The 22,008-nt window shown below is 33.3% G+C and overlaps 1 protein-coding gene across 1 annotated transcript; it reads left to right on the forward strand.

Moving 5' to 3' along the window:
* Positions 1 to 8,199: 8,199 nt before the first annotated feature.
* LOC145127207 (uncharacterized) lies at positions 8,200 to 18,796 on the forward strand. Its single transcript, XM_079062439.1, has 5 exons — positions 8,200 to 8,370; positions 15,147 to 15,260; positions 16,280 to 16,361; positions 17,635 to 18,026; positions 18,488 to 18,796. Exons 1-5 carry the CDS (start codon positions 8,200 to 8,202, stop codon positions 18,623 to 18,625), a joined length of 897 nt encoding a protein of 298 aa, XP_078918565.1. The 3' UTR covers positions 18,626 to 18,796.
* Positions 18,797 to 22,008: the final 3,212 nt, after the last annotated feature.

Consider the following 22,008-nt stretch of genomic DNA (forward strand, 5'->3'; position numbering starts at 1 on the left):
ACATCTTAAACTTTCTATTTTTCAAAACTGTACAAGGTGCAAGTAGTTTAGGTTTATACCTTTCTAAGGACTACTGACACATGTTCATACGATTTTTCTACAATATATGGCGATTTTTACAAAACTGCCTATCATTTCAGAAGTGATTTTGGACCAGTCTGTGAAGATGAACATTTTCACACTAGTTAGAGACCACTAAAAATCATAATAAAAATTATGAACAAAGTAGACTCATTCTCTAAACTCTCAGAATTTACGGATTTAGATTTTGACTTTCGATGATTTTTCTATAATTCTTCTAAGAACAGTAACAGAAAAGTTAAAACTAGAAAAATAGTTAACAAGTTCATTTACACTTTGTAACATGTTGAGCAAAGTGTGTATTATTATAAAAGTACATGTTGTTTATATTTCATAATTACCTTCGTAAGAAGGTATACATCATATACATAAGGATTTTCATCACTACGAACAGTTATGATAAACTATAATAGGTATAGTTTATGTTTCATTTACACTACAAACTTACTACGAAAGGTTTCATTTCCACTAAAAGAGGTTTTCATTTCACTTTACGTAAATCTGTTAATGAATAAATTTGTGAGACATTCGCTTCATGGTAATTTTAAAGTACCGCATTAAAGTCCTGTAATTGTAACCAGAGTCTCTTGTAGGGAGAGCGTGATAGTTGTGTATAGATCTGTATTGGGTCTGACCAACCCACACCTAAGCTTTATGCAACAACTAGACCGGCAGGTCAGGGGTGACAAATATCATAAACGATTCCGACACCTGAAGAACGTCGTCACAAGGCCGACTGGGTCATATCATGGTTATAATAACTCACATAGGGTATTAACAATACATACGGTTTACGGGGATTAAAGATTATATAAAAGGAGTTTTATTATCATCATAAAACTACATTACACTATTTTCAAGAACTGAATAGCTTTCATTTCGGAAATAGCGATACATAAAGTTTACGAGGATTTCTTTCATTTAAACGATTTTATTTCTATGTAAAATTGCATATACTATTATAAGTATAGAAAATAGTTGTACATTTCGGTCTTTGGGATTTAAGGCTACAACTCATTTTAAAGAGAAAATATTGGATTTTCTGGAACAAACACTAGTTTTACAAAGAAAGGATTTCAATTCTACATACAAAAACTTATGAACTCACCAACTTAATTGTTGACACTCTTTCAAAACTACTTGTATTCTCAAGAAATCAATAAAACAGGTAACCAACAGCTTTTGAGGATGGGACGCTAAGAGCTCAAATAATTCATTTTTGTCATCATAAAGTAATTGATTTCGAAACATGTAGCTCATACTATGGCGTAACTTTTTCAATTATATTTATGATGGTTGTGTTTGCTTTGATCATTATTATACTCGTTGTTATGATACTGTACATGAAGTCAACCCACCCCCGGACATTTCCGCCATCCTGGTTTGGGGGTGTGACATATACGCATCTCTTCTGTTTACAAAGTTTTAGGGTTTCCGTTAATATAGGATCTTGTTTTGTCGTCTTCATTATCAGTCTGACGGCACAAATTGATCTTGATATTACCCTATAAACAATCTCAGTTTACACGTCTGATTCTTTACAGGTATCAAAGAAAACATCATCATGCAGCACGACGATTCACAAATGAAATCCATAAATATTTCAAGCAGTATAGGATCAACAACAAGGATCTCGATCCTCTTTCCTCATGAATATGAAGTTTGGGCACTCCATTTTGAAGATTACGTTCTTAGTTCAGATGATAATGGTTATTTGATATGGGAATCCATTACTCTAGGTCCATTTGTTCACACTGAAACCAAAAGAACCATCAAAACTCAGAAAGAATACAACCAGCTGCTCCTTGATGTGACAGATATTCCTCAGGATGAGAAAGAGAAACTCATCAGCAACGTCAAAGCCATGAGGATCATTAGATTCTCTTTGCAGTATGATACTTTCCGTTTAGTTAGTTCATGCGATACTGCGAAGGCTATCTGGGATAGACTCAAAGAACTTTACTCTACTGACGCTGATCTTGAGCATTCTATTCAAACACTCCTGCTTTCGGAGTTTGGTGCTTTCACACAGAAGCCAAAAGAGAATATGAGTTAAACATTTAATCGATACAATCATCTTCTTAACAAGATGGTGAAACATGGTATTGGGCGATAGGTGATCGAACAAAAGGTTACCTTTATGAATAGGCTTAGATCTGAGTGGGTGGCAGTTGTTTCTACCGTCAAAGCGTAGGAGCAGTTTAAAAGTTACACTTTGGCCAAGCTTGTTAGGATTCTTAAATCACATGAAAGTGTAGTGTTGAAAGAATCGAAAGTTGTTTCTGGTATGGGATCTTTGGCTCTTGTCGCGAAGGGAAAGACAGTTGCAGAGGAAGAGTCTGAGTCTGATTTCTCTGAATGTGATCTTACAAACGAGGAATATGCATTAATGGTTTCAAAATCTCAAGCGGTTTGCAAGGAAGAAATTTCCATCAAACAAGAACCGAAACTGATAGGGTAGATATAGTTCGGAAAAGGTGAAGTAAGAGAACAAAAGCACTTCTCAAAAGGAGGAAGACAAGAAGGACAAGAAGCTCATGGGTGACTCCGGATATGACTGCAACTACTGTCATTGCAAAAATCACTTAGCCAAGGAGTGCATGCTGAGAAGGTTAAATGAGAAGAAAGATGGAGAGGATGATGAGGCTTACCACATGCAAAAGTTAGAAAGAAATCAAGAAGAAGAAAACTGCTGATAACTCTATGTCTGATTTGATTGTGCAGGAAAACGTAGCTGAAAATGAGTTTGGAGGAGTTGAGATCTGGTCAACTGACTCTGAAGATGACGAGGTTCGGAACACATGGCAGGGCATTCATTGCGAAAGAGGAGAGTTCGCAGTTTACTGGAAGGTGTTTGATGGTGACGAGTGATGGGTCACAGATGCAGGAGAATACTATCGGGAGTGAAAGAAGAGATGATAGTTGTTTCACTGCAAGACCAATTCCTGAACAAATCAACGAGTGTGAAAAGCTGATCAACAAGGTAAATCTAATTCTTGAATCTTTCAATATACATGTGTCTAGATATGAAACTGAATTTAACGACCTAAAATTCATTTTTCAAACACTAGCGATAGTTTAAAAAGAACTCGTTTGACAAACTCTAACCTGAGTGATCAAATCAGCAGGGTTTCGTCGAAAAGCTATGAGAGGCGAATAACTTATGAAAATAACCATATAATTATATTAAATATAACTTATGAGATATTTACAGATTATCTATTACAAAGATATTATTCATTATTCTACACATAATAATCGATATAGCTTTGTGAGACATACTACAAATACTTATTTAAGTATAAAACAAGTCCTGAAATTATAACCAGGGTCTCCTGGAGGGAGAGCGTGACACTTGTGTATAGATCTATACGAGACTGACAATCCCACACGTGAATTGTTCGCTACAGTTAGGCCGGCAGTCCTGAGGTGACAATTGTCGTACCAATTTTGAAGCCTGAAGAACGTCGTGTTCAAGCCATCTAAGGTCATCAAGCATGGTTATAATAACTCACAATTTGGTATTGAATAATACTATTAGTGTATGAATAAGTAAACAACTTTACATAGTTTTATTAAATAATAAAACTACTATACAGTACTTTATAATACGACTGGTAAAGCTAGGTACTTACAATTTCATAGAATTCATACAAGCACAATATACAAGATATTATTCTATTACAAGTAAAAGATTCATTTCATAGTTTTATGTGAATTAAAACTATATCATACTATTTCAAAACACAAATACACATACAACAGAAAATATAGGATTTTCTGGGTGAACATACTTACATTTTCAGGGAACAAATGATAGATATTTACAAAAGTACTTATGAACTCACCAACTTAATTGTTGACACTCTTTTTAAAACTACTTGTATTTTTAGGAAATCGATAGACAGGTATCCACAAGTTTTGAGGAAGACAGAGTTTCATACAATCATGTCTTTTAATTATACTTTTTGGTGTCAAGTATACAATGATTTGAACATGAATGTAAAGTTATATTTTATCAATGTAATGGATGTTGTACTTTGATTACTATCATACATTGTTGTGATACTGTACATGAAGTCATCCACCCCCGAATGTTTCCGCCGTTCTGGTTTGGGGGTGTGACAAAGACAAAGACCCTACACAACAAGGTGGAAAAATTAGTAAAAGTGCAATGGCAGCATTGGAAGGGTTCTAGGTGGACTTAGGAACCCGAGGTGGAGATGAGGGAGTAGTACCCGGAGTTGTTTGTGGTAGCGGACTTCCAGGACAAAAGTCTGATTCAAGTGAGGGAGAGTTATAACATCATAATCTTTTAGGTATGAATTCTAAATGCATTCTAGGATTTTTGGTTGGTCATGACGTGGTGGAGGTATCACCACGATGTGGCAGTGCGTTTTTTAGGTGCAAGTCTAGAATGAGTGCCACAACGTGGCGATATTTTGGCCACGACAGGACATCTGTTTTGTTCAAAACCATAGCTCTAGGTTTAGTGACCCAATTGAAGGGATGTGATGGCTAGGGTTTTTACACCCTCATCCTCCATCTCACTCTCCTTGTAACCCTAGTCTCTATTGTTGATGATCTTGAGCTTTTGTTGGTATTTTGGTGTTTTGATTGTTGGTATTTTGGTGTTTTGAAGTAGAAGGAAGCACACTTGGAGAGTGGATCTAGCTTGCAAGCATCTTCATCATCTCAAACCTTATATTCTGGACCTTTATAAGTGATCAAGATTCAACCTATATTACTTTATGTCTCTATATCTAGGTTTTTGTCCCATTTTCCTTCATGATGATGTAGTTATAATAGGAGGATCCCATAAATTTTGTAACTTTATGGATCATTGAGGTCCTTGGAGTATCATATATTCCAGATTTGAAGTGTGTTGAAGTTTTGGAGCACCTTGCATGAAATATTGGTGTTTTTCTTCATTTTTTGACCTAGCTTGAGCTCTAGTCATGTACTGGGCATGCATGGCTAAAAAGTGCAATCTTTAGAACTTAGTGGTCATTAGGAACCTTTTTGGAAAGGATAAAGGGTTGGCTTAATGATTTGGGGGGCTGAACCAATTAAGTTGTGAATATTCATCGCCTACGACGTGGCAACCAGTTCGCCATGACGTGGGGACTAGAGTATTCGCAATTGTCTTGGACTTTTGTTGCCACGACGTGGTGGCGATGGTTTTTTCTTGCGATTGAAAGGTTAGGTCGGGGTTGAACTCATGAGCCATGACGTGGCCATGGGTTGGCCATGACGTGGGGCCTGTCGAAGTCAAACTTTTACCATTGACTTTGACCATTTACTTTTTTACTAGGTTTACATTGGTCAAATTGTTAGTATTAGAGTATAAACTAAGGTAGGACCTTGTGTGATTCAATAAGTGGGCAGTAGCACCTGTTTTGTGACGCTGGGTTGAGATGTATCTAATCCTATGAGAAAGATGAGTCTTCTTACTATACTGTGTATGATGCTAGCTGTCTTTGTGACTTGTATTTATATGTTGGGTTGGGCCCATTTATTTGTATGTTGATTTGGGTCTATTTATGATATGTTGGGTGGGGCCTATTTATTCGTATGTTGGGTTGAACCCATTTGCATGATTGGTTTGGGCCCATTTGTATGATATGTGGTATTTTGGGGAAAATGACTAAGCTTTGGGCTTATGGTTTTATGGTTTAACAATTTGAGGTACTTCCAGTTCTAAGGGGAAGGACCCGACTTGACTGTACAACATCCCCTATGATTTCCGCATCGATGATTATTTACTTTGATGACTTTGATATATTTGTACTGTGATTGGTTCTAAAACAATTGATGTATGGTTTTGATGTTTTTGAAAATGAAAATTTTTATCAGTATATTTGGGACATTATAACTTTTTACAATACGCATAGTCGTGTCGCTTTAATCGTAGAACTTCGAAAAAACATAACTTCTTCTTACGAAGTCAAATTTAAGAGTTCTCTATGCATACAAAATCCTTGTCACATATACCATAACTTTGGTTAAGATTATTTATCCTACTAATCATCTATCAAAATGTCATTTTATCACTTATTATATCTTAACTGTCTAGCTTGAAGTTGCGGGCGTTATAAGTAGGGACAATGCAATAATACACAAGAAAACTTCAGACTTTTTGTTAATGCATATGCAAAATTGGACAGTAAAAAGGACAATACAATAATACACAAGTAACTAGAAAGCATTACATATAATAAGGAAATAAAATCTTTCAAAAGATGACATCCCAACATGTTTTTTAGTACAAAAAATATATTATTTAATACCCTAGTACATTACTCCCCACGCACTCCCCATGCATCCCATGCATAACCTAAGTTAAGGTAACAAGTTTTTCTGTAGTGTTTCACTCTCTATTCTTTCCCATAACTTGTTTTTCTAATTTTTTCTTGATGATCCTTTCACTTTTTTTCCTCCTATTAGCTTGTGGAACTTTTCCATTACCCCTCTCCAATGTGACTTATGAAGTCTTATTCTCTATTGTAACTTGTGTATCCCCACCTTCCCTTCCAGTGCCACTTCCAATTGCCACTCCTGTGCCAATTGCACTTGCCACTTGTGAAGTCCCACTCTCCATATTTTCAACCTATTATGAAAACATAATATAGTTATTGAATAGGGTATTAAATACATACTTATTAAGGAATAAGAAACTGAAGTGGTAAATACCTTTGTTTTCTTAGTCCTCTTAACCCTTTTTGTTAGTAACTTCACTGGTCCTGGCCTATCAAGGGATGAACATGTTTTATTATTTTGCCCTTGCTCATTGCACGAACTACATGATATTGTCATACTGTTCTTTGACACTCTATGTTTCCCACTCTTTCAGTCACATCTCTTACTTTTTTTTGTTTTGGGCCTTCCATGCATCCTTATATTTTTGGGGGTAAACACAAGATATAGCTAGTTTCAGGCCACATATTGCTTCCATTCATTGGAAATTTTTTTAACTGGTAGGTCTTCATATACATTTCTCTATTAAAATTGGATCCACATACATCTCCACATCTCTATTAAGGTATCTAATAGCAAAAACAAAATGAACACATCCATAACCACTAAGTTGCCACATCCTACATGAACATGTTCTCTTCTCGAGATATACATCATATGCCTCACTTCCTGACCTAGTCTCCAACTAGTTGAGTCTACTTGGAAATACCTCCTAACACCTTTAATTAATATTTATTTCATTCAACTTGAGCCTTATTTTTGGTGCAACATTACCTGACCATCCCTTTAGTTTCGATTTGAACAATTTGTTCATCATATACATTGTGAATTCTTCAAGCAGTGTGATGATTGGTTTCTTCCTGGCTTCAACTATGACCGCATTGAAACTTTCACATCCTCCATTCTCAACACTAGCATAGCATCTACCAAGTTGATAGTATCCTCTTGAACATGTTTTAAGGTCCTTTTCCATTAAGTATTTACTTGTTGCTATACTCAAAGCCTCCATATCCTCCATTATTGCATTAAAAGCTTGTTTTATTGTTGAATTACAAGCAACCCAAAACAAATTAACAAACTCTGTCCCTGGAAACCTTTTACTATAGTTGGACACAATGTGCCTTGCACATTGCCTATGCTCAACTTGGGGTAAAAATTCCTTGACAGATTCCATAAGACCCTATACCAACATATAAAGTAGTTAGATATAAATATGGTAACATACTTTGTGAAAGAGAACACATCAAATATTGATGATCTTACCTTGTGTTGGTATGACATAAGAGTGAAACCTTCTCCCATACTAAGATTGAGATCATCACTTAATATTGAAAGAAACCATTTCTAGATTTCCTTGTTTTCAACACATACTACTACCCAGACAATTGGGCAAATTTGTTCCCTAGCATCTTTCCCCACAACATACAGCAACTCACCAAAAATGTAACCTTTCAAGAAGCAACCATCTATGCCAATCACCATCCTGCACCCTTTTAACCACCCCTTCTTTACACCATCAAAACAAACATAATACTTACTAAAGTGATTTGTACCATCCGACATTGTAAGTACATCCATGCTTACTGTTGAACCACAATTTGATTTTTCAATTTCCTCTCTATAAGACCAAAGCTTAGCATAATGCTCAATAAGGGTACATTCAATAATATTCATGGCATGCTTTTTGGCCCTTCTGCAATGGCTTATACTAACTTCAATACTAAATTTCTTGATGACCTCCAATCTCAGTTGCCTACTTATGAGTTTTTTTCTACACAAAATCTCCTTGATGTAGTGGCTACCAATCTATCGGTAAGTGACAATTAAACCTAGTTTTTAGTTCCTAGCACATTGATGATCAACTTTTAGTGATTTGATTTAAAAACTGTGTTCTATACACATCGAAATTGCCTATAGCCTGGAAGTACAAGCACTTTTACAACACAATACTAGAAGCCTTTTACTGACATTCTTTTTTGAACTATAGTTGATATCCGCTCTTAATTACATAATTACATAACATGCTCTTAAGTTGTTTAGGGTTCTCAAATCTCATGCCTAGAATTGGTACTTGCTTCTTCCAGTGTACCTAAGGATTGATGATGGGATGTTCCTCAATAAATTCATTCTCTAACTCCTCACTGGTATTCTTATGTTCACTCCCTTTCCCTTCTCCGCCTTCTAGACATAACTTGTTAAGAAATTCATCATCCTTGATCTTTTTTAGAGGGGTACAATATTCCCCATTGATTTCATCTTCCAAACCAGCATCAAACATATGGGCTGGTTCAGGATCAGGGGTTCATTGTGAAGGTTCTTTATCATCCCTTAGGTCACTGAACCAGTGTCGTCACTTTCTTCGTCCAACCAGTCCTCAAATCCATCCCCAATATGATGACTTTTTTTGCGCTTGGTAAGCAGTATCCATAGAAATAGCATAGTCGAAATCCTTTTCTATTTACCCTAAGTCCATTTGCAAAAGTTTCATTACATACTAAGAAGTAAAGTTTCTCAAAAGGTTCTCGATAAGCCTTTCTATAAAGGTGCAACACCCTCATGACCCATTCTAACAAAATCAAGGTTTGTAAACATGAACGTATCACATCAAATATATCTATGTGCGTCTTGTAAAAACACAATTAAAGTGAAAATGCACTTTGAAGTAAATAGCCTCAGGGTTTTTGTTAGCCATGCACTTCACCTTTATTAAAAATCCAACTTCAAAAGAATCTAAGATGAGAGGAACCTTACTCGAGTTGAGGGAGAAAACCCTAGATTTTTCTGCTCTTCAACAATTGAAGAAAACGACTGTGAGTGTAAATGAAACATTTCTCGAACACTTATGTTAAACCAAAGTCCATGTAGTGTTGCTTACATGTCATTTAAGTGATGAAACCGAAGGTCAAAGTCCAATTCACCGTTAATGACCGGGTGACCGCTTCACCTATTTCAAAAGGATGTAAATGACACATAATTTTGCACTTTAATAGAGTCAGAGATTTCTAACGACCTTTTAAAACCAATCCAAAAACTTTATTATGTTTTCATATAAACTAGGAAAAGGCCCGTGCGTTGCACGGGTCATTCTTTTTAGAAAACAAAATGAAGGGTAGAAGAATATGATAGACGAAAATTACAAAGAATAAAGAAAATTGATTGAATTTAGCAACTTTTTAGAAAACATGTGACGAAAGTCTGAATGTTAAAAAGTTCGGATTGATAATAAAAGAAAAAAAGTATCGAAATAGAATAATGTTAAAAAAATGGGAGACAAAACTGTAAATGGATTAAAGAAATTGGACACTTTTCAGAAAATATAAAAAATATGTGAGAAAAGTCACAACTGAATCTTTTTAGAAAAAAGAAATGATAGGAGAATACGGTAGACGAAAATGATAAAGTATAAAGAAAAAGGGTTGTAAGGAAATAAAAGTGAAAGATTAGTAGCAAAAATATAAAAAAAAATAAAAATAAAGTGGCAAACTTATAAAGATGAAAGTTTGTTGAAACTTTAATGGCAAAATTATAAATAAGTAAAATAAAGTGGTCAATTTATTAAGATGAGAAGTTTCCTGTTGAAACTTACCACGTCCTTTAATATATATATATATATATATATATATATAGAGAGAGAGAGAGAGAGATAGAGAGAGAGAGAGGGAGAGAGAGAGTTAGGTTCAAATGTTTATACTATCTATTCCTATTGTGTGAATGTAGGATTGATTGTGTACCAATCATTTTAGTTATTTTAAGAAACTAATTAATGCATATTAAATGTTGAAGATTTAATTAATACACATTATTTCTTTAACATGTAATGTGAATTAATTACTTTCTTAAAATAACTAAAATGATTGGTACACAATCAATCTTACATCCACACAATAGATAGTTAGAACATAATAACTTAACATATATATATATATATATATATATATATATATACATATATATATATATATATATATATATATATATACCATCTTATAAAGCATACATATCTAATGTCTTAAATACAACATTTTAAACATGATGTACAACAAACTAAGCCTAATGTCTTAAAATTCAAGGGGGTGAAATCTTGACCCTCCATTCTTATTTCAATGGCCAAAGATGGTAATCCATGTGATCCAAAATTAACCAATCCAAATGAAAGGAAAAAATATACAGTTTTTGAAGCTCAATGTACAAAAGATTAAGCACAAAGAAACACATATTAACCTAATTTTTGTTTACACGCCTCTCTCTTTCTCAGACCTAAAAGCGCTGCTCTCTTCTTCTACCTCCCCAAATCTCGATTCAAAATTTGAATTCAACACACTCCTTTCTGAAAAACCTAACGCGATGACATCACCTTTTTCCTTCACAACAATTGTGGATATTTTTTCACCCCAAGACCGACATATCCCAATTTTTTGGTTACCGGCATCCTGTCCTATTGTCGTTGCAATTCTGGTGGCTTGAGATCAGAATATATCATTTACAAATGGAAGTACCCATACTGACAATTTTCACGGTTAGTGTTCTTCAAACTCTAAACACGTATATGACTGTCTGATTTTTTTAGTGGTCACAGATCTCTATCAATCTCTCCCTTTCTCTCTTTTACAGAAACAGGGGACAAACACACTCATATTTGTAGAGAGGGGTTCGAAATGCGTAAAAACATGAAGTTTGTAAGAAGCTTGAGAGGAAAGTTGGATCCAGTCATCGGGTATAGTTTTGATAACCTTTTTTCATCTTTTTGTCTCATTTTTTCTCCTTTTCTTTCTCTCTTGCTTCTTTAAACTTTGATGGCTAAAATATTAATGTTGGATCTGTAGGGTGCATGGTATTGCTTTTAAAACAACTTTTGGCTTTTAACTTTTCCAAAAAGTTGAAAAATATCCAAAAGATGTTTGGGTATTGAAAAATATTTTTTAAAATGACTTTTTGTATAGAAGGAAAAGATAGTGTTCCAAAAGTCACAAAATCCTATCTTTTTGTGACTTTTGAGACTTTTTAACCTGAAAAGTTAACTTGTACCCAAAAAACAAATACAAACACTTTTTAAAGATTTTCTTTTAGAAAAAGTCACTAGCCAAAAAGTCCTTTTACAAAACGGACTTTTAACCTTAAAATTTTTTCCCAAACACCCCCTGGTCTCTTGGTTCATGAGGTGGTTTATTTTGAGCTAAAATCGTAAATGTAAACTTTCAGAACTAATTTATTTTTGGAATCTTGCAGTTTTTGGCACTCTCGCAGAAAATCCTAGAGCTTCAGACATAAGTTGATAAATTCCGTCCAGGTGAAACCTTCATCGGTCATTTTAGTTTTTTTTTTTTTTTTGAAATTCCCTTTTGTATAAGAAGAATAATGCTCAGATCTTTGGCCACAAACAGCTGGAGAGGGATTCATGAACGAAAAATGGTGCATAAATCAAATCAAAGGGATACAGATGAGTATGGGATGAGTAAGAGCGAACCATAGACATCGTCGCTGCTCTTCAGGGTCTATAGTATCAAACCAATATGTATTCAAGACCTATTTCAAATATGTAAGTGAAATTTGGCGCATTAAAATTAAAAAGAGCACCTGCAAACTGCAATCTTGGATTGATGTTTTCTTTTTACAGTGTGATTCATTAATCGATTTTATGCTTGTGTGTTATCTTTTTACTGTGTGATTGATTTAAATAGTGTTTTGGTTTAGATTTCTTTATTTTGCTCCTGTATTTTTTTCTTGAGTTGTTGATGTGTGTCCCCTTTCATTTGACTTTGGACTATTTTGCCCCTGCAGGTTTTTTGTCTTATGGATGGTTCAAATTGGTGTTGTTCTTGTGGCTAAAGTTGTTATCTCTAATTCACTGGAAAGTTCATTGCCTATTCTGGTTTGCCTTTGAGTGTACATTGCTTTTGCTACTTTTCACTTGATAGTGCATTGTTGTTATTGGTTCATCCTTGTAAGTTCATCGCTATTATTATGTTACCCTCATAAGTTAGAAGTGTAATGCTTTTGTTGGTTGCCCTGTGATGGCTCTACGTATCAAACCTAGCTTGTAGACTTAACCCATTGCAATATCCCCCGCTTAAAGCTTGTGTATTTAAGCCAATGACATACATTGTACTGGTGTACCTTTTTTTCCCTTAAAGGGGTTTGGTGGTGGTATTACTATTACTTTGCTTTATTTCAATTCCGTGAAGGCTTTTTTAGGTGTATAAACATATGGTTTTTATGCAAAATGGCAACCCTTCCATTGATTGGTACGTGTTGCCCCATTGTTTTTTTGGCTCACCTGTTTATTGGAGATTTATGTCTTTGTTTGCTGCTTATTTCATGTATTCTTATTGATTTGTTCTTGGGCAGGAAAGCTGGTTTATGACAGTTATTCGTTTAAAGGACTAATATTTCATCAAGAAGAGACAGTTTTTTTTGTTTATTTATGATATGATAAGAAAAACTATTTGAAACGAGCAGCATCTACTGTAGGAATAATGTGAATCTTTTTATTGCAGGAAAATACAAGGGTTGACCCCCGAAAGTGAACAAGAAGAAAGATTAAGTTAGCATTTTAAAGTTACTTGTTATAGTGTATAGGTTAAATTTGTTAAACTTAAGGTTTGTAATTGAGATTTTGAGTTGGCATTTCAAAATACGACTTCCTTTTTGATTTCTTGATGGTTGTATATAAGAGATTTAGAATAAAGACTTAATGTCTTTATATATTTTCCTTGATTACCATTTGTATTCAAAATTTAAAGGTATTTAATGTATTGTTTTAGAAATCAGATCTGGCTGATTCTATTTCTAAAGCTTGTTAGAACTCAAATTATTTGAGTTTTTTGCGCGTGAGTAGAGTTGTTTCAAGTAGAATTTACCATTCTATCATAATTATTAAAGTATTTACTTAAAATTTTGGATAGGAATTTGATATTCGATTTGAACTTCAAAATTTCATATTTTAGTTTGATAATAATTTGGATATATGAAAATTTTGTCTTTAATTTTTTTTTTCAAACATGCAGTATTAAAAAAAAAAATCTCTAAACTACTTTCATTGTTGCTACCTTTTATCCATGAAATTGTTGCTTTTTTATATTTCTTGATTTCTTTTATTTATTTTATCAATTTGTTTTAGATTAATTTGTGTAATTGTTAGTGTACTCTTTTCTTGTCTTATGACCCACCCAACATAGTAAAGGTTAACCGAGCTAGAGATAAGGAAAAATGAAATTACAACAATCCAAAAATAAAAGATGGTCAACTCTCTCACGATCATCTATATAAATTCTCTCTTTTACAACTGATTTGACTTATGCTTTAGTTTGTATTAATGTCCATTTAATTTATTACTTATTAAACTACCTAAATCTAGGCTTAGATTAACTAATTTGAACGAATTATGAATACCCAATTTGCGAAGCTATACATCCAGCAAGAAACTATATATGGAAATGTACTATTTGGCACAAAACAGCCTGCCGAAGAAACTAATCGTCGTGTCGAAACAATCTTCTGAAAAAAAACTAGTTGCCGCCGCCGTATCGCGTGGGTACGCCACTAGTATATATATATATATATATATATATATATATATATATATATATATATATATATCTCTCTCTCTCTATATATATATATATATATATATATAGAGAGAGAGAGAGAGAGAGAGAGAGAAATATAGGTTCAAATGTTTTTCACATCTATTGTGCGCTAAAATGCACCAATACGAATTTAGTATTAATTATATGTATATTAAATGTTATCCATACTTATAACTCATTTTTATTGAAACTAATTGAATTCGTCATTAATGTCAACAATAATAATTTTTCAGAATGAATTCATATCTAGAAGAATGAGTGTATATTCCAACAGAATGGGAGTGCATTTAGTAGAATACACTCTCGTTCTTAATATTTCATTTGACTTTATTGTATTTTAAGTGAATGAGTCCTAAAATAAAATACGAACTCATATATAAAAATCTAGATGCGAATTCATTCTGAAAGAATGTCATTGCTGACATTAATGACGGATTTAATTAGTTTCCATAAAAAGAGAATTATAATTATGGATATCATTTAATATACATATAATTATGGAAATCATTTAATATCTATATTTATTTAATTAAATAATTATTTAATTTACTAAATTCCTATTGGTGCATTATAGCATACAATAAATGTAAGAAACAAAATAACCTAGCTATATATATAATAATGATAATAATAATAATAATAACCTTTCTTTAATTATAAAACTCACGTTAAAGAAGAACGACAACGAATTTAAAGAAAGAAAAAAAAATGTTATCTTTTGTCGTCTCAAAATATCCGCACTGATTGTGAGGGAAAGAAAGCAAATTATATTACGATTCGTTTTATCCACTTGTCCTTTCTCGTTTCTCCTTACTAAGGGGGTGTTTGGCATTGCTTATTAGCTTATAACTTATTAACTTATTAATTAATAAGTAATTGTAGGATAACTTAAGAAAAAAATGATTTATTAGAGGTTACATTGAAATAAATTACTTTAATCCAAATATTCACAAATTACTTTCATCCAAATATTTTTTTAAGTTGCGTATTGCGTATGCGTAGAACCTATTAAAAAGCCTAGTCAAACACCCTTACTCTTTGCTATTCTGCTCTACGAGTTCATCAGCATCGCCTCTGCTATTTCCCCTTTTGCTCATTTCATCAGCATCAGCACAGGTATGTATCGATTTCTTGCTGTTCCTGCTTCGGCTTTCCGTTTTTTTGCTGCTCTCTTGATTGAATTTTCAACGTTTCTCGACACCAACTCAAGAGAGAAGGGTAACACAATTTAGCTTTTTTTTTTTTTTGTTTTTTGTTTTTTGTTTTTTGTTTTTTTTTTTTTTTTTTTGTGGTTTTCATCCATCTTCGCCTTCACCTGCAGTCCTGCACCATCTCTCTAATCTGAAACCCACCACAAAACCACCACGAATTAGATTTTGGCTTATTACTTTAGCACTGTAGTTGAGTTTCGATCTGAGTTCGACTCATTTGTGGACGATTACAACACCCATCTCAAATGTTTAACTTTTTCTCCGTCAGTATTTTCTAAGAATGTCTGCTTCATTTCGACATTCACGCTTCTCCGAATTCTAGCGAAAAACACGTTATTGCTCTAGTGTTTTGGTTGTTTGAAGGAATCATCGAAATAACCGAATTTCCTGCTATTTCTCCTTATGCTTTGCGTTTTTTTGCTGCTCCTTTAATTGAATTTCTTGATCGAAAATCTTGTTCAGAGTTTTTTTTTTTTTTTTTTTTTCTGCTCCCGTTTTGCGTTTTTCATTTGCTTGTTGCTGCTATTGTTTGATTGGCAGAAATCAAAGTGCATGAGTTCATTGAAGGTAGTACTTTCAAAAGTACCTTGCATGCACACAATCTGTTTGTGTAAATGCCCAAGTGAGGGTACACTGGCCATAGTGTATGACTCATGACTTATGTTACAGATTGTGGGTGCATCAGTTTGTAGTTTTGCTTGACTCATGGCATGAGTTTATGCAATAAAGTGTTGTTTTAGACGAAAGACGTGCAACCCTGTTTCATTCTAGGACCAAAATATCCAACATTATAACTGGGACCCATTATCTCATGAGTTAAAATACATCTTTAGAATACAACAATGTTTAAAGTTTACCAATTTTATGCAACAATGTTTCACCTTTTTGATGGTTCTTGTGCTAATTGCATAAAATTTGGAACAGGGACTGGCAACTTTTCTCTCATCAAAGATCTGCCCACCTCCTATTTTCAATTCAATCAATAAAATCACACCAGAAAACCAAAGTAAGTGTCTACTTTATATTTTAGTTGCAATTTTCTGCCAGCTTATAATTTATAGCAATCTATTTTCATTGATTTGTTTATTATAGCTTTCTACTTTTATTTCTTCCAATTACAACATTGTACTTCATATAATCCACCCAATTATAGCAATGCTATCCAAATACATAGCATCTTTCACTCCTATATTTGGATAGATTTTTCAAAGTATAATGTCTTAATAAGAAAAAAATATCGAAACTACAATGTTATAAAGTAGGTTTTTTTTCATAGTACAACGCCTTGCTAAGAAAAAAAATAGAAAATATTATGCTATAATAGAAAGAAACAAAAGTAGGATGCTAAAAAAGGGTATACACTACCCCCAACCGGTCCCACAGCCAACATGGTTGAGGTAAGGTTATGTTTGACGTACTAACTGAAAAGCTAGATGTTAGTTGAAAAGCCAGCTGATAGCTGAAAGGTAGCTGTTAGCTGAAAGCTAGTTGCTATCTTATAAGCTAGCTGATAAAAAATGATGTTTGGTAAAAACTAGTTGATAAGTTAGATGGAAGATATAAAATGGCATAAAAAGGAATTTAGAAAAATGTTATTTTTATAATTAATTAAGGTTATATTTGGAAAATATTAAAAAAGCTCCTGAAAAGCTAGTCTAGGTAGCTTTTTAAAAAAAGCTAGCTGATAAGCTATTTTATCAGCTAGCTTTTTTAAAAAGCTAGTAGTTGTGGCGCGCCAACACAACCTAAATCACGATGTCCCTAAGCAAAGAAAGTGACACTAGGATTCAACAATACACAAATAAATAAAACTACATTGCTATTTCTTGCATTTAACCCGTTTTTTACTTATCAGATAAACACAAACCACAGTTCACCTGTCACATTGTTTGTAAAGACACATGGTGTAACAACAGGCTTTTTTAAAAAGCTAGTAGTTGTGGCGCGCCAACACAACCTAAATCACGATGTCCCTAAGCAAAGAAAGTGACACTAGGATTCAACAATACACAAATAAATAAAACTACATTGCTATTTCTTGCATTTAACCCGTTTTTTACTTATCAGATAAACACAAACCACAGTTCACCTGTCACATTGTTTGTAAAGACACATGGTGTAACAACAGGCTTTTTTAAAAAGCTAGTAGTTGTGGCGCGCCAACACAACCTAAATCACGATGTCCCTAAGCAAAGAAAGTGACACTAGGATTCAACAATACACAAATAAATAAAACTACATTGCTATTTCTTGCATTTAACCCGTTTTTTACTTATCAGATAAACACAAACCACAGTTCACCTGTCACATTGTTTGTAAAGACACATGGTGTAACAACAGGCGGCATGTCTTAGCAAATTTCAGTGTTTCAATCTTAGCATTCAACTATGGATTGCCACTAGCTTGGGAATCAAATGTGCAAGAGGAGAAAGATGAAAGCTTAGTAGGGGCATTTAAGTCATTATTTGACCCTAATGAGAAGACAAAATCCGGGAAAGTGTTGCCAAAGGCGTACTTAAATTCAGCACGAGAAGTAGTGAAGACTTTAAGGGAATCATTAAATGAAGATCCGAATGACATGGCAAAATTTAGACGCACTGCAGATGCAGCTAAGGCATCCATACACGAGTATCTAGGCAGTTGGAGGGGAGAGAAAACAGTAATAAATGAGGTAAATTTCTTTGGGGTAAATTGTAAATATAAGAAAGACTAAATTACACGAATGGTCCCTATGATTTAGGTTAATTTGCACGTTTGGTCCCTAACTTATTTTTTTAACTCGGAAGGTTCCTACTGTTTGTTTTTGTTACGCGTAACAAAAACAAACAGTAGGGACCAAACGCGTAACAAAAACAATTAAAAATGGTGGGGTAGGTAAGGTAAGGCGAGGGGTGAGGTTGGGGGTGTGTTAATTAAAAAAATTAAAAAATCAAGGGCAAAATAGTCTTTATAGATAAGACAGGGACCAAACGCCTAACAAAAACAAACAGTAGGGACTTTCCAAGTTAAAAAAAAAAAAAAGTTAGGGACCAAACGTACAAATCACTCTAAACCATAGGGACCATTCGTGTAATTTACTCTATAAAAAATAGCAATGCAATGTAAATTTCTTTGGGGTAAATTGTGGTGTAGGAATCATATGTTGTGATTGTGAAAGCAATTAGAGCACTGGCAAGTTTCTACTCAAAGGCGGGCCCATCTGCTCCACTTCCAGAATCAGTCAAGTCAGAAATCATGAGCAATCTTGATACCGCAGACAAGTTTTTGTGAGCCTTCATTTTGGGTCTTACAAGTACAACAATTTAACAATTTAGCACAACGTACTTTTCTCATTTTATCAATTTAGTCATGTTATGTATCTATTTTTTTGTAGTGATATAAAAAATTTCGTGTTGAACAACTTTATATACAATTCAATAATTTTTTCTTGTGATCAAATAATTACTCTTTATTTGTCTTATTTGAATGTTACAAGCATGTCTTACCTAGAAGTTAGATGCTTTTATTCGGACAAAAAAAAATCATGGTATCGTCGAATGTATAACATTGTTAAATAACTTAATTGTAAAACCAAGGTTGTAAAAAACGCTTGACTTTAGCTAGTTGATGGACAGGGGTTAAAAGATTAATCAGTTAGATGGTGATTAACCGGGGACTCTAAATTGCTAGTATTTGAATTTAAAAAAAATTAAATACGACTAATATCATAACAAAGTTTGTAAATATCACTAATATCATAATGAAATATGTTAATATGATTAATACAACACTAATTAATCATTAAATAGTTTGTATTGATATATAATTTCTTCAAAGTGTTGAAATTTTATCGTTTGCTACTGTTTCGCTTATTGTGTTGGCAGAGATTAAATAGTTTGTATTGAGATATGATGCCCAATGCTTGTACCATATGTCCATACAACCACAATGAAGTCATTTTTATTTAAAAATACAACAGACATATATATACAATGTAATGATATTAATTGCAACACTAAAAAAATCTAGAGATTTATTTAAAATACATATCTTAATAGTTAAACCAAAAGAAAATAACAAATAGTATTAACTAAAATGCCACTGAAGACATTAACCACTACAAGCTATATTAAGATTTTAATATAATTATCTTTTTTCTGAACCATAGAGACAAATATATAAACGAGAAAACCAGCATGAAGCTGGAGGTCACAGTACAAACTAACTAAAGCAACAAAAATAGAGGCCATAAAAACAAATAACATCCGGGAAAAGAAAAACTAGTCAACTATATAAGAAGATTCTAAAACAAGATGGGCAAAAGGGTCAAACGGGCTTTTTGGCAATCAACCCAAACTATATGATGTAGAACCACGAGAAGATGTGAGCATATCATCAATCTTGTTATCCATCCAGGCAATCCTTTCCGGCACATAGGGTAAAATGGACTTTTTTTGGTTTTGGCAAAACAGCTATACTTGTCCTAATGTAGTGACATAAGAACAAGGGAGCACCATCTCTTTAATCTTGATAACAAAGAAATATTATGTGCCATTTCTTGATTTTCCTTCCAAGAGTGATCTTCCATTTCGATCTTCAAAGTGTCATTACATTCGTGAGAGTCTTCTTCTTGAAATTGAAGCGAACAAGGAACTTCCCTTCAACTATCACCATGAGAACCCACTCCAGATTATGATTCCTTGTTACCTTGAAAAAACTCGTTCCAGTTGAGATCAATTACAACCAAACCATTTAACTCGTGTCATTAAAACACTTACACATATGTGAGAGATAACCAAAGAAAAATGTATGCCAAGTGAAACCCCACCCAAGATATTGATAATTATACCCACAAAGAATTAACCCACTAAATAAATGTCAGATTGCAGTCATGTATCCTATTGATGTCTACCCTATGGACAACAAGAACACCAATTAAAGCCTTTCATCCCTATTTCAAAAATGCATATGATAAAATCAGATAAAAAGATCATCTCGTTGTAGATCTAGGATGTGTACCGTATCCTGAAAAATACATATGATAAAATCAGATAAAAAAATTGTAACCTGTGCTAGATCGATTTCAAATAAAAAAAATCGCTTGAACACACGAGGTTTACCGATTCACAGAAAAAAAAATTGGGATTAAAACAAAATCAAAAATCAGGAATTCGATTAAACTAGGAATGAGATATAAATTAACCTATAGATTCAAAATCTAACAAGAAATTCATGTTCACTATCGATTCCAGAAAATAAAAAAGTATGTGCTTACAAAACCAGAAAAAGAAACGGGACTTACCAGTTGATCGGATCAGAGAAGGAAACGACTACAGCTGGCGCTGGAGCCGGAGATCAAAAGTCTGGAGCGGAGAAGGATCGGCGATATGAATGGCGGTTATAATTATGACCGTTGGAATAACTGGATTTGAGTTAGGGGCAGACGACGACAGAGTTTGCTTGCGTCCAACAGTCAGGTGTTGTTTGTTTTTTGTCAAGCAGATCTTCGTGGCCTCTTTTGTTTGCGCCACGCAGACCACGTACATACATTAGCCTTTGCAGACTGTTTGTTTTTTTTAAGACTGCAGATCTAAAAATGTATGCGCACCCTCTTCTTGGCGCAAATGTGGACTAGAGTCTTCTAACATTTTCAGACATCTTCTAGCTTAAAAAAACACATATAACTTTAATTTTTTAAGCTTTTTTTAATTTATAATTATTCCAACTTTATTAATGATAAACAATTTGAAAAAAAAATTTACAATACTTCAAAAAAAACGTTCGATGTCACAAACATGATATTTTTTTTGACAAATTTATAAATAAAGATTTATTACAATAATGGTCGTTGAAGTTGTTTATATAAATATGAAAAAAAATCATAATATATTCTTATATTTTTTGTGCCAAATTTTATAAAACATTATTTAATACAATTTCGTCGATTTCATGGGAAAATATTTATGGTACGTTTTTAATTGATTTAATTGAAAAAATCTAAGTTTATTTCCATCCATTTATGTATCAAATTCTTTGATTCCCAATTACAATGTTTAGGTATATCTTTGCAACCAAAATTGTTGGTTTTTATCAAATATATACGTTAATTCATACCATTTTTATTTTCACTTTTTATACAATAATAAATAAAAGTTGATCTAGATTTGTTAATTATTTATAACAAACTCATAAAAATATTTAAAAATCACTTTGAAATTTAGAAAAGTCGGTTTATTTATATTTTAGTTTCTTTTAGTAACCCGCAGATGTTAAAAAAACAAACAATCTTCTTTTTTCAAACTGCAGACGTTTGGTCCACCTCTTCTACTGCAGAGGTCTACAGATGTGGTCCGTAGACTGCAAACATTTTGCTTCAGAAAAAACAAACAACACATCAGTCTCCTCGTTTCCTGAATCTACTTGAAGCAACCCCGTCTCCTCGTCTTCCGATTTTTAAAATTGGTGCTCTGTACTAGTTTGTCTTTTGGACAAAACTGCAAAATTGGTCCCTGTGGTTTGCAAAAAACTTTGGATAGGGTCCAAAGAGTTTTTAATTTGCATGGAAGGTCCAAAATAAAGAAATTTTTGCGATTTTAGTCTAAAAAAACTTGAAATGACGGTTATGTCCTTTTATTTTCTTTTTTTGTTTATTTTATAATTATTCTAATAGTATT

The sequence above is a fragment of the Lactuca virosa genome, chromosome 7 (genome assembly GCF_052849685.1).
Source record: "Lactuca virosa cultivar CGN04683 chromosome 7, Lactuca_virosa_CGN04683_v6, whole genome shotgun sequence".
Taxonomy (NCBI): Eukaryota; Viridiplantae; Streptophyta; class Magnoliopsida; order Asterales; family Asteraceae; genus Lactuca; species Lactuca virosa.